Below are 13557 nucleotides of genomic sequence, written 5' to 3'. Positions count from 1 at the left end.
AGCAATCTAGAAAGAAAGAGAGAACAATTTGACTGCCCCCTTGCTGGTGGCTGAGAGGCAGAAAATGATGCTTTTCATTTGCACGTCCAGCAAAGCTTTTACCCTCCTGTCACTGCCTTCCTTTGAATATTTCCATCTGGCTTGCACAGGTTCTGAAGCGTCTACTCCTGTGCTTCCCCATGGTCTGCAAAACTGCTCAGTATCAGAGCCTGGCTGTGGGTCTCGCCATCAGGTAGCAGACGGTTAAAGTTGAAAAGGAAGGAGGCACTGAGCTGGAGTCCCCCAGTGATGGGGGACACACTGTCCCTGCACAGATCACCCCTGTCACAGCTGCGGTACCTGTTCATGGCGAGGGGGACGCCATCAGGGGGAATGTACTGCGGTGAATCCTCTGTGAACTCCTGGTAGCCTGGCCTGCAGGAGCTTCTGCCCTCCGTGGCCATGCCCAGGGCCTCACTCCCCTGGCAGGTGACACACCACAGGGCAGCGAGCAGGCAGATCCTGGGCTCGGTGTTGGCTGCGGTTGACTGGTGCGATTTCAGGCTGCCCCATGGACCTTACTTCTTACACTTCTAACCTGAGTTCCCTGAACAACCTCCTAGCTCAATGGCTTTCAGACTTTAATGCCCAGCTGGCCTGGGGGAAGGGGAGGGCTTGTGAAATGTGTATTTCTCTCTCCAACTGCAGAATTTCCAATCCCACGGACCTAGGGTGGGGCCTGGAAATCTGCATTCTTACAGGCATCTCAGGTGATTCTGATGCAGGGTTCCCAGCAGAATCCCTCATACCTGGTCCCAAGACCCAAAGCGTCTAACATACATTTCTTGCATCAACGCTGTGCACACATCCTTATGACACTGTTCCTTGCAGCAGTGAATCTGTGTACTGAATGAGGATTATGCTTTCTAAAGATAAACTATTTCACACATTCAGGCTGCTTCCGTCAACTTCCCTGAATGTTTACCCCGCTTCTTTCCCCTGCAACACTCCAGTTACATCAATATGGGAAAGGGGAAGGCGTTTCCATGCCCATCTCTGGGAGGGAAGCGGGGAGAACAGGAGGTGGAAGGGGGAGGTTCCTCATCACCCCTCCATGCACTGTAATACTGGTTGCTGTGAAAGTTCTGTGTGAATGCGAAGGTCAGGCTGCCATCGTTTATCAGCTCTGTTCATTGGCTACTCTGTTCCCATGGTGAATCAGTCTCAGGGCCCTCCACAAGCACATTAACTGGGGCAGGGGCTGTGGTAGAGGGTTCCCAGAGACCTCCAATGTGCTATCACTTCCCCGCTTTAGAATTCTTCTCGCTGAGAGTAATTATCTCTACTAGGTGGAAATAATTATCACACATTCTGTCACATTCTAAGATCAGGAATACAAGAGTTCTGAAAGCTGAAATCATAATTTCCCATTTTCCTCTCTTCCCCTAGGACCTTCCAAACCCCTCTCCTTTTCCTTACTAAGGTCATCCAATCCCAGCAAAGTAGGAGCCAAAGGGGAGGTAGGGTCCGTGGGAATAAAGAGTTGAAAGGCTCACTGTTAGTTCACTTGCAGGCAGTGGAGCCTGGGATGAGACTGCAGGGTAGGCAGCACTGGACTGGGCGGCAACAGGCCAGAGGCATTGCCTTGGTGACCTTAGAGAAAATCCCTTTCCCCTTTGGAGCCTCCGTTTTCTCATCTGTAACGGGATGGATGAACTAGATCATTCTCATGATCGGAGCCAGACCTAAAGGTCTCTGGAATTGTGGTTCCATGTTTTCCAACTGCTCCCTACCTCTTGGAGACACCACTGACTTTCCCCTCGCCTCCCTTTCAAATATGCAGTCTATCAGCAAGGGCTGTCAATTCTAGTTTCAGAGTAGACCACTCATCCGTCTCCATGCCCATCATAATTTCCATCACTGTAATTGCCCCTAGACAGACGTGAGAACCTATTGCTTGGTCCCTCTGTTTCCACTCTTGACTGTTCTCTGCTTCAATTCATTTTCCTCATAGCTCCCCAGAGGAGTATTACAGCATGTAAATCAATCCTTCTCTCGCTTAAAACTCTCCAGTGCCTTCCCATTGCATTTAGAGTAAAACTTTAAATCTATACTACGGCCACGGTGCGCGATCTGGCCTCTGCCTACTTCTCTAATAATACAGCTCTGTGTAACCTTGGCTCCTTCTTACCTATCTGCTCCTTGGAGGAACTTTCTCAGAACACCCTAAGTCAGTCCCCTTTAATTCCACTTCCTTTATTATTTAGTGCTACGGCAGATTCATTTTATTCACAGTGCATCACAGTTTATACATTCACAGTTGTTTATGTAATGTCTGTCTTATACCACTGTACTTGCCATCACCTTGAAGGAAAGACTCCCGCCCCTCCATGCTCCATCATCAGTATATCTTCACATCCTCGGCACCCAGCACCCTGTGCTGCACCTCACGGGCAATTAGTAATATCTGTTGAATAAATGAATGACATTGGCCACAAATAGGGTCAAAAGCTACAGAAAGGAAAGTTGGGGGAACTAAAGATAAATTTTGCCTGGGATGATTTTTGCCCTTCCTTTAATATATCCCTTCTCAAAATGTTCCTGTCCCTGAAAAAAGAAATCTAAAGTATCTATTAAAAATAGGTCTTTGGGCACAAGACACAGGCCTGCAAAGGCAACTCGTGGATGGCATTCTTAATATCTTACCATCAACCTAATGAAAAAAGTTGTAATTTGTGATCATAGCTCAACTGAATTTTAACTTTGAATGTTAAAAAAGGCTATATGAAAACAGTTTCTCATAGAAACATTGTAAAGGGAGGAGAGAAGAATCTTGAAAGCAAATCAGCATTTACTGGCATATATCACTAAGGGTGCTATTTACATATTATTTTATCTATTCATGGTGCTGGTGAACAAAACATTGACTTGGGCGCTGTGGCCGGTGCTGCCGGTTGACTCACCAACATCCATTCCAACCCCTTCCATTTTAGAGGCTAAAAAACCTAATTCTTGCCATTTCCACCTTCCTTGTCACTAGAAGTGATTGTGGGCCGCTGTTCTGACTAATGAGATAGACAGAAGGAGATGTTCGCTTGGGGTGGGGAGTATATTGTTAAGCTTTTGCTTTCCTGATCCAAAGAGACGGAACTGGCTGCAGTACGTTTTCCCCCTCTTGCTGCTTGAACATGGACGTGACATCTGGGAGCAGCCATTTGGGGCACATGAGAAAAGGCTGGGGCAACCATAGCACAGCAGACCCCGATTTCACTGAACCATGAGCCACTGTCTGCCTCCACTCTCCTTGTAAGAAAGGTAACTCTCTAGCTGTTCATGTTACTCTGGTCAGATTATTGCGTTACTTGCAGACAACCACATCTGGCCACATTTCGTTGGCTTTCGGTTAATAGACTTTAATATAAATATTGATGAGATTAAGAAAAGATAAAGCTACTTGTGTATGCATGCAGATACATGCAATTTAGGTGGAACTTAATCCCCCAAGTTCTAAATTTGTGAGGATTTATGATATATTCTGTTAGTAAATAGCAAGAACAATTAATTGAAGCTTATTTGAGAAGATGTTTGAGTATAAAAAGCCCTTAAAAATACCTCCTGCTGTAGCCCCAGGGTGTCTAGTGCTATGCATATCAGAGGCTCATGAAACTCTGTTGACTTCATCAGGAAATACGTAAACAACAACAACAAAAGCTTCCACTGGTGTTTGCGCTTGTCTGCTTGGCTCTGGTTCTCATCACTGTCCTAGCATCCTTGTGTTTTCGTCTGGCCCTAGTGAGGTGAAGTACGTACCTTTTCTCTTTAGCATATATTCCCAACAAATGTTGTGATGCATATTCTGACTCTTAGCGGGGTTTGTGCAGGTCCCTAAGTGCTGGAATTGGCTGAGCTAGGCGTGGCAAGCAAGAGTCCATCTCAAGTGGATAAAACTCCTTTTTCTGCCAGGTAGACTCTTCTCTGCCTGTCAGACCCCTAAATCCAAAATCCTTCCTCCCAGTCCCTCTGAGGGGGAGCCTCAGAAATACAGGTACTGCTGGTCTCAGGAGTGAACCACCGTTCTGCTTTGTCCGTGGACTTCCCCAGAAGAGAGAGGTCCAGTGGCTTTTCAATCAGTGTGAGCAGTGGCACCCTTTCTTCTAGTGAAGTTTAGCAGAAGTCCAATATAGAAAATCGATAAAAAGAATTGACAATAGCTTCTCTTTTGTTGTGCTTCCTGTGTGCTGGCTGGATACTGTGTTATGGGTTCTATATGTATCAATCTCTTTTAAACCTCACAACAATACTAGGGTTGTTTCCCATTTTCCTGGGGAAAATACAGAAGCATAGAGTGGAGTTGTTTTATTAAAAATGGGAAGGAAGGTGGCTTGGGTTTCCTGTTTGGTCACCTCCAGGTCAATTCCTAAGGTAGCCTCGTGGAACCCTCAGGAGTCCTGGAAACACAGTTTGAAAATCCTCTTCTAGTCAGAAGTCACAAACGCACATACCCTTTCAGGGGCAGCTGAGTCACCTGGGGGCTGTGGTCAAGTGGGGAATACACGCATCAGCTCAGGAGGGCAGCTGCCACTCAGTTTTGGACCATCATTGCCAAACTGTGCAGGTTACACAGAAACATGCCCGGTAGAGGATTCAGTTTGTGGGTCACTGACTTGAGACTTCAGGAGGAATGGTGAGGAGTGTGAAAACACAGCCTGAGGTCAGTCCACAGGGGTGCCATTAACGGGTAAGATGCCCAGCCATGAAGGAAATAAAGGAGAAAAAAACAAGCCCAGGGGTCTTTTCAGACACATGCATGTTAGGATGGCCCGTTATACTGAGTAGTGAAGAATCATTTCTTCCCATTGTTTACCTACTGGCCTGAGTTATTTTTAAGCAAGCCCTTCCCCTTCTTGGTTGTCTCTGCTCTTTACCATGTGTTTGCCAGTACTGGCCAGGCATCCAGTCTCACACCTCTTCTCCCACGCAACCCCCCTGACTGTCTTCTTATTTAAAGAAAAACAAGAGTATAATGGTGAACGATGAGACAGTCTAAATTATACAGCAGGCACAATGAGTCCTGAGGGAAGCTCCTTGGGGAGATCTTATTCCATTGCCACTTAGGAATATTGGTCCTCGCTGACACCCAAATGCGAACCAGGTGGTAAAGATGCCTCCAGGACGTGTCTGTGAGGCCTTGGTATTTATGCAGTTACGCCCCCAGAAAGTGAGAGTGTGTGCTGATCTATTCATGCAGCCCGGTTCTAAGCCATGCCTCCCTGCGAGCTTTAGAAGCTTGGTATCTATAAGCGACTGCCTACTGATTAAAGAGCTCACAGACATTAAGCAACTGTAAGAGGAAATACAGTCAGCACTTATTTATTTGTGACATGAACTTTCCAGAATATAGTTGAAAGAACGTTACACACAAAGACAGAAAGGGGGTCAGTAAATTTGGGAATTGGTGTAGGTTGGTAGTTTTCAGATTTCTTGTTTCCCCTCTCCATTTCACTTTTCCTTCTTCCTCCCTCCCTGCCTCCTCCCCTCCCCTCCCCTCTCCTTTCCTTTCTGTTCCGTTTTTCAAAAGAAATTGTATTCACAAGCCCAATATGTAAAACAGACAAAAATGGCGCTACTCATGTCTCCTGTGGGGGCTGAAACCTCACTGATTTGGTCACCCCAGTACTCTCAGTATGATGTCTGAGGCATTTCTAAGAAACTTCATTTTCCAACCGTAAGAAACAAATTTACATCACCGTTGGAACTAGATTATTTCCAAGATCTTTCTCAGAACCAAGAAAAGAAGAACCATTTTCTCTTAAAGATGAAGAAACCAAGGTCTACAAGGGCCAGGTGACTTGTCCAGAGACACACAGAAAGTGCTAGAACCAGAGTGAGAACCCACTCATAATTCAGTACTCCTTCTACCCCTCAGAAATAGTTCAGGATGGGGGTTGAATCTTGACTCACCTAGCTATTAGCTGTGCAACCTTGGAAAGATATTCAGCATTTCTGTGGTCCCTCATTTGTAAAAGGAGATAGAATGAGAATCCCACCTAATGCTTCTGCAAAGATTCAATGAAATAAGGCATGTAGAGGACTCAAAACCTTGCTTACTATATGTGGTAGGTTCTCAACACATGTTAGTTGTACCGTACTGTCCCCCATCCTTTCTCTGTACCTTTCGGCTACAGAACATTAGAGTCGTGATTATCCCTGTTAAACTTGACAGAGCACATCACCCAGATAGCAGATAGAACTGATCAAGGCACAGGACGTGTCCGTATAATCCACAGCATGCAACGGACAGCTGACAGTAAAGCATAGCTGAGAAACCGAATACTATGAAGTCTGGAAAAAATTCCCACCCTTGATTTCCCAGTATTTGTTTTTTCCTATATATATGGCATTGAGCAAAGGGGTTGAGAAGAGCTGACTCACCTTGGAGAAATGTCACATCCTTGCTGCATGAAGGCTCCCAAGGAGAACCACAAGCTGTTGAATATCCCAAACTCATTGGACTGGTCACTGGTTGTCTGGTCCCGCCCTTCCTCAAACTCTTCACTGTGCCATTCGTAGGGGCTGAAGCGGCTGACCAGGAAAAGGACAACACTCACTCCAATGTAGGCGAAAACGATACACATCCAAATCTCATAAGCCAAAGGATCCAGGAAGGAGAAGACCCCTGGCTTGGACTTCTGTGGCTTTTTTATCATGATGGAGATCCCCAAACTCATAAATGGTTTGGAGAAATCTATCACCTCTTCCCGGACCAAGGTGATAGTTAAAGGGGCCACGGCCACATCTGCTCTCTGCAAAAAAACACACACACAAAAGAAACGCCCTTGAGTTCACCAGCTCTCTGTTCTCTTATTTTTCTCTTCCCTGTGAATATTCATTTGTAATCTTAAAGGATGTGAGAGTTGGAAAGAACCTTAGGAGTCCAAACCCTCCTGCTCCCTATAAAATATTTATGGTAAATGGATGATCGGCTCAGTATCTCACAGGAGAGATGATCCCATTCTTTGACAGTTCTAATTGTTCGGGGAGTCTTCCTCACCTTACGGAAGGGGGCTGTCATATATCTGTTATTTTTTGCCTGCCCAGCAGCCATGCCTTCTTCCTCTGGAAGAAGAACTACTCCTGCCCCACGCTCAGTCCTCCTGGTTCAAATGGGACTGATCACCCTGGTTATGAGGTGAAGCGTATCACCCAGGTTTGGCCATCGGTGTACACTACTCCCCTGGCCAGAATGGTCCATTCAAGGATGACCCAAGTCTCTTTGGGCCTCTTTAACGAGCATGAGTCCTGAAAGTCAGAGCGAGAGATGATCCATGATGAAATAATTTGAGTCACCCTTAATTCAGGGCTTACCCTGGACTCCCTGGGATCATATGTCAATATACTCTTTTGTTTGTCCTCAGGAACATGATCCAATCAGTCTGTTTGCTTAAGCCAGTTTGAGTTGGGCTTCTTTTACCTGCAACCAAGACAGCCCTGGCTAACAAGTGAAGGCAAATTTAACTCAGTAAATATTTACTGGGTGCTTATTATGCGTAAGCCCTAGGCTGGAAGGGAAGCCGTGGTCTCTACACTCAGGGAATTACAAACTAGTAGGCGAGATCAGTACTCACACACAAAATTTCCCAGTCTATAGACTGGAGGCATGCTGTCTAAGAGATACAAAATGCTACAGGAGGTCAGGAAGGAATGAATTCTGGCTGGGGAGATCAGGGACTGCGCCATCAGAGAGGTGACATATAAATTGGCACTGAAGTGAGAGTAGGATTTCAACAGGTTGCTCGGGTACAGAATACATTCCCAGAGAAGGGAATCATGTGACGAAAGTAGTTTGGCAGAGAGAAAGTAAAGTAGTATCACAATTGTTTTTTTCAAGGAGACCGCTAAGAAGTGCACAAATAACTCAGTTTTAAAAATTCATGTAGATAAACATAAAATGGTTGCAGGAAATGTTCATCTTTGTGCATCCGGCATGTGGAGTCACCAGCCTTGCTCTTCTGTCTTTCCTACCTCTGCCTAATTGCAGAGGCACTGGCATCTCTGCTCTAAAATCCACTGCTCTCTTGGCCTGAGATCAAGAGATCCTGGAAACCTAACACGGTTCCATGGACAGATGCCATGACATTCATTTTTGAAATGAGAGGCATGTCTGTGCAAGTCTATTGGAGGCGGATGGCTTTCTCTTATGATGCTGCGTAACAGTCCAGGTGTGAGGCTGGGGACAGATGCTGCGCAGACTCCGGCCCCGCCCAGCTGCCGGCTGATGTTGCTTAGGAAAGATTTCCTCTGGTTACTCTCATTGGCTGAGATTTTTGAGAAGGCCTTTTACATGGAATAAAAAGCCTGGCTTTAGAATGACTTAAGTTTCTCGCTTGTAGAAAGAAACTTTCTGTAAAGCAATGTGGGATTGAATCTGTATTTCATAGTAATTCTTTTTTTTTCCCTAACACCCATTGCATAAATCTTGATACTTTTTACAAACACTTATAAGCCATTGCCAGGAAGAAGATATCTCTTCTTTCCTCTGTAACCTAACATAGGTAGAAAAGGAATGGGGGATAAAAGTCATGGAAATGACTTAGAGGGAATGACCACAAGTTACCCAAAAGGGAGGTGGATGTCGAGCTTCTAAAGTGGTAAAGGGAATTGAATGGATTTGTCTGGTGCCTCCGGATGTGAGTTAATAAAAGGGACTGTGAACTGGAAAAAAAAAGTCACAAAACCACATGATCTCATTGCTTAGTTCATTTAGCAGTTCCAAGATTGATTCCACGGAACATTATTTTTAGAAGGATGTTAATAAGTATAACATGAAAATAAACACAAATGTAAACAGACTACCTTGAGGTCGGACTTCTCAGAACCTTTAAAAGACCACTGTGCACTGAGAATTTCCAAGAGGGGTGAGTAGATACAGTGTTTCCAAAATTCTTTGGCCATGGACCCCTGAGGGTCTTCAAAAGGCACCCATATGCATAGGAGACACACACAGTGGGAGATGCTTAAGTTCAGTGACCTCATTTTGCAGATAGGAAACCCAGGTCCAGAGAGGAAGGGTGGTTCGTGCAAAGCAGCAGTGTTTTCCGCTTGTTTGATGTTGACTGAGAGGCTTCAGGAGCTGATTTCCAGCACCTGAGGAAGTAACTGGACCTCTGTAGGATCAGTCAAGGGCAATGCTCATCTGGGAAATTAGACCTGGCCACTTTGCTTTGTGACTCACGGACCACGTGCCCTCGAGTGAGATGGTTTTCCTTTTGGATGTCAATTTCCTCTTTAGAAAAAGAGGCATAATAATTTTTGCTTTATCTATTGGAGAGCAGTGTTTTGTGAGAGTCAAAAGAATCCAAATACGTGAGGGTACTGTGACCCGTGGGCATTTCACAGGTGCTCAAAATTATTCTCTTAAACAGATGTCTTGTGACAGTGATTCTCAAACTTGAACGTGCAGCACATCCAAAGCACCTTGGGGTTTTTTTTTAAACCACAGATGGCAGAACTTCTAGATCACTGGGTCTGGAGAGACCTGAGAATTTGCATTTCTAACAAGTTCCCAGGTGATGCTGCCGCTCCAGACTTTGAGAACTACTGACCCAGGAGATCCCCGAACAAAATACATCTGGAAAAAGTCTTGGGTAAAAGAGTGAACCGTGTTGATGCAGTGGGTAAAAGCAAAAATTGAAGAAAATGGTCAGGGATGGAGATCCACTCTGAGCCAGGCGCTGTTCAGGGGAATACTCGCCACCCCAGCCCTGGGATCAAGGATTCAGGCGTAACCCTTGCAGGAGGTCAGTGGCTCGCAGGAGTCATGTAGCCAGTAAGCTGGCAGAGTCAGAATTCAAATCCAGGTGTCTGTCTCCCAAGTTCACTCTCTTTCTGCTTCATTAAGACAAAGAACAGGCAAGAAAGTCACTGAGAATGAGGCACAAGGCCATACCCGTGCAAGAAGCAGAAATTTCTTTTGCAGCCTGTGGCATCCGAGAATGCAGACACTGTTGCTATTGTCATCACTAGTTAATAGTGGCCTTAGAGTCCAGTGCTCAGATGGTGTGATTTCTACAGAGGCAGTATGTCCCAGCATGCAGCGTAAGAGCCAGGGCTGCATGTCCCGACGCTGCTCTGTGTCCTTTGCCAAACTGCCTAATCTCCCCGGGTCTCAGTGTCCTCATCTATAAAATGTGGTAAATAATCGTATCTACCTTCTGGGGTTGTTATGAGGAGTAAGTGAAATAACATGGGTATTTAGCATAGTGCCTGTCATATACTACGTGCTGACATGCTACTATTGTAATTGTTGATAAGAGCAAAAGGGAGCAAAAGGAAGGCGAGAGACACCCTGGTTGACTTAGCCTATTTAACAGGCACAGAACGGAGAGATCTGGCGGCCTCCGAATGAATTTTTCTGATCTTGCTGGTCATTTGTGGCTGAGAGATGCTTTCCCCAAACCCCTCTATTCTTCCTCGGTTGCGGGGGGCGTTGCAGAAAAAGAAAGCCAAACTGAAAATCCAGAGAGGGCATCCATTTGGGCCCATCGTGGAGTTTTCAGAATACAGTTTTTTTTTTTTTTTTTTTTTTTTTGCGGTTCGCGGGCCTCTCACTGTTGTGGCCTCTCCTGCTGTGGAGCACAGGCTCCGGACGCGCAGGCCCAGTGGCCATGACTCACGGGCCCAGCTGCTCCGCGGCATGTGGGATCCTCCCGGACCGGGGCACGAACCCGTGTCCCCTGCATTGGCAGGCGGACTCTCAACCACTGCGCCACCAGGGAAGCCCCAGAATACAGTTTTTACTGGGCAGAGGGACAGGCCTTGTGGAGGTGAGGGGAAAGGGGAGAGCTAGCAGTTGAAGCATCCAGAGGTAATTTTGGTTTGTCACTGATGAGCCAGTGACCCATGACTAATGGCTGGCTACTGGGGGGCTTGCCCTTAGGATAATCATATCATTGTTCTGCTCAGATCATAGGCCTTTTCTAAGGGAACATGGGATGAAGGTAAAGATGAATGTTGTTGGAGGTGAAAAGTTCACAGTAGTTGCCATGGGGATGACCTTAAGAGCTTGGTGGAGGTTCCCATGGAAACCAACCTCAAGATGCAGCATTAATCACCCATATCTCTATCTTTCACCCGTGGAGCTTCCCAAAGGTGAGAGGCAGTAGAGGAGGAGAGAGGGTAGAAGCACGTCCCCCTTCTCAACTCATTAACCATCTTCCCAGGTTATCTCAAAAGCCACCTTCCTAGAAAGGCTTTTCTTTGTTCCATTTCTTCCTTCTTTGAATTCCCTCTGTATGGCTCTCATGGCCATCATGACTCCTATTGCCTTGATCTGAGACAACGAGATTTTAAAACCTCCTAAATGGGTGCTTCATCCTGACCAGAACTCAACACCGGCTTGCGGCTCGGCATATGCTTCTGTTCACAAACCCAGCCTGGAGTCTTTGATTTCTATGAGTGAAGCTCTGGTGGTCTCCTTCCTGCATGTGGTGGCAGGATTCTTCTTCCATTGCCTTTTGTTGTTCCTCTACTCAAGTACCTTCATGATCTTCCAGTGCCCACTGAATCAATCCACACTCTTGCCCTTGTCATTTCTTACTCAGACTTTATCCCTGACTACTCATCCCAAGCCCTCTACAAAAATCATCAGTGTTTTCTCATTCTCCTTTCACACCTTACTTATTTCCATCACCATTCCATAGGTTATACTTTAGAAATCCTTGGGCTGCCTTTCTATTTGAATACGGTCGTGTTCAAGTGCTACATCTTTCTGGAGGGCTAGACACACTCATATTAGCCTTTTGCCTGAACCTTGATTCTCTGCTGTCTTACCATTCTCTCATTGTCTTTTCTACCCCATAAAATGTTAAAATCCTTGGGGACAGGGATCAGATCTTTTACTTCTCAATGATTCCTTAAACACTTAAAACAGTTCAGGGCATTCAGTGGCTTCTCCAAAATGCTTCAGTTTATTGAAGACTTTATAGCAATTGTGTGTGGTCTTATTTCAAGTGTGGTGAATGGAGTAGACCAAACCCTATTCACAGATAACTGTTATATAAGGCAGGGTAAGCCATAAAAGAAGCAGAAGCTAAATTCTACAAGGAAGGCAACAACAGTTAAAAAGGGTTCTCCCCATACCTGTTACGGGGAGAACGAAATGACATCTTGGAAGAAGTAGTATCTGATACAGGTTTGGGGAGAAGGGTGAGATTTTTAGAGGTGCAGAATGGAAGGGGACTAGAGAACAGAGTGACTCAGGGTGGTGTGGCTGAAATGGAAGGTGCTAGAAAGGGCAAGTAACTAGAACGTTTGGTTGTATCCAGGCTACCCCCAACACCAGGGAAGAAATTCATATTGAGGGAGACATAAGGGACTGAGCAGGGAAGTAACAACTCAGCGGTCTGCCTCGAGAAAACTGATCTTGAAGCTAAACTGTCACCTGTATTGGATGATGATCAACTGAAGCCACAGGACTGAGCTGAGTTTGGCTGAAGGAGCTGGGACCAGGAACCTGAACAAAAAACGTCTTCAGATATGGGATTTTTGGACTCCTCATCTTTTCGGCATCAGTAATACTAAATCATGGGGTCTAATAGGCATCTATGGGCAGGGCCAGCCAACCACCAAATGATTTCCTGTCAACCTCTCTGCCTCCGCTTCCAATTGCCCACCCTGTAGGGAACTTACTCCATAGACCAGCTCTCCCACCATGCCATTCCAAGCCTTTGTGTCAGGGTCGCGGGCTCCATATTTCCCATCACTGACGATCTCAAGACGGTAGGAGTAGCCCACATGCTTGGCAATCTCTGCTGCCAGCTCTACACAGTAGCCCTCGTAGCGGTCATTGCCTTCAAACTGGTTGGCATTCTTCTTGAGCATCACATAAGGATCTTCCTGGTGGAGAAATGGGAGACAGAGAATGTGGGTTTTGGGTTCACTCTTGCGGAGGGAGGCCTTTGGCGTGGCAGAGGAGGATGTCTCCAACATTGCTAAACTTTGGGGAAGTCTCTCTGGCCCCTAAATCCACTTCCTGCATTTCTGCTCCTCCCATTACAAAACTTCTTGGGTTAAGGAAGCAAACTATTAAAATAGAATGTTTCACTGAGACGCCATGCCTAGCTTTTCAAGTTGTTCCAGGAGCTCTTGTATTTTTGGGAGGTGTTAGGGGAATAACCCTTAAATAGGCTCCAACTGTCTCATCACTGAAAATCATAGCAGCTTTACTTATACTCACTTCAGGTGCTGGACTTTAGGGAACTTGCTTTGAAAATGGCTTCTACTAAGGAAGGGTAGAGTCAGAACCATTACAATTTAGTCTCACCCTTATGTTTTATATACATTGGAAACTATGGCTCAAAGGAGGGTAAGTGACTTACTTATCCAAGAGCACAAAGTGAAATCATGGCAGAGCCAGAGAGCAAAAGTCCCTCTGACTTTCAGGATATTCCTTTTTTACTTCCTCTTTCTACCGACCACACAGTTTTGGCAAGAAGAATGACCAGCTTTCACTCCTGGGAAAACCTTTGTGTTGGTCTGTCTCACATCCCAGGTAACCTCCATGAAGGACTGAGTACTCAC

General features: G+C 45.8%; 1 protein-coding gene across 3 annotated transcripts in view; it reads right to left on the bottom strand.

Moving 5' to 3' along the window:
• GRIA1 (glutamate ionotropic receptor AMPA type subunit 1) overlaps nt 1-13557 on the bottom strand; it is a 304982-nt gene that overhangs the window by 82773 nt on the left and 208652 nt on the right. For all 3 annotated transcript variants that reach the window (XR_012330926.1, XM_019924773.3, XM_019924772.3), the window contains exons 10-11: nt 12667-12873; nt 6412-6782 (exon numbers count right to left, since the gene is read on the bottom strand). Coding sequence is in view for 2 of the 3 variants with exons in the window: in XM_019924773.3 (XP_019780332.1) it covers nt 6412-6782; nt 12667-12873 (578 nt within the window). In the remaining variant the exon portion in view is untranslated. The remainder of the gene's footprint in view (nt 1-6411; nt 6783-12666; nt 12874-13557) is intronic.

The sequence above is a fragment of the Tursiops truncatus genome, chromosome 3 (assembly GCF_011762595.2).
Source record: "Tursiops truncatus isolate mTurTru1 chromosome 3, mTurTru1.mat.Y, whole genome shotgun sequence".
Lineage (NCBI taxonomy): Eukaryota > Metazoa > Chordata > Mammalia > Artiodactyla > Delphinidae > Tursiops > Tursiops truncatus.
This window is presented reverse-complemented; position numbering and strand designations above follow the sequence as displayed.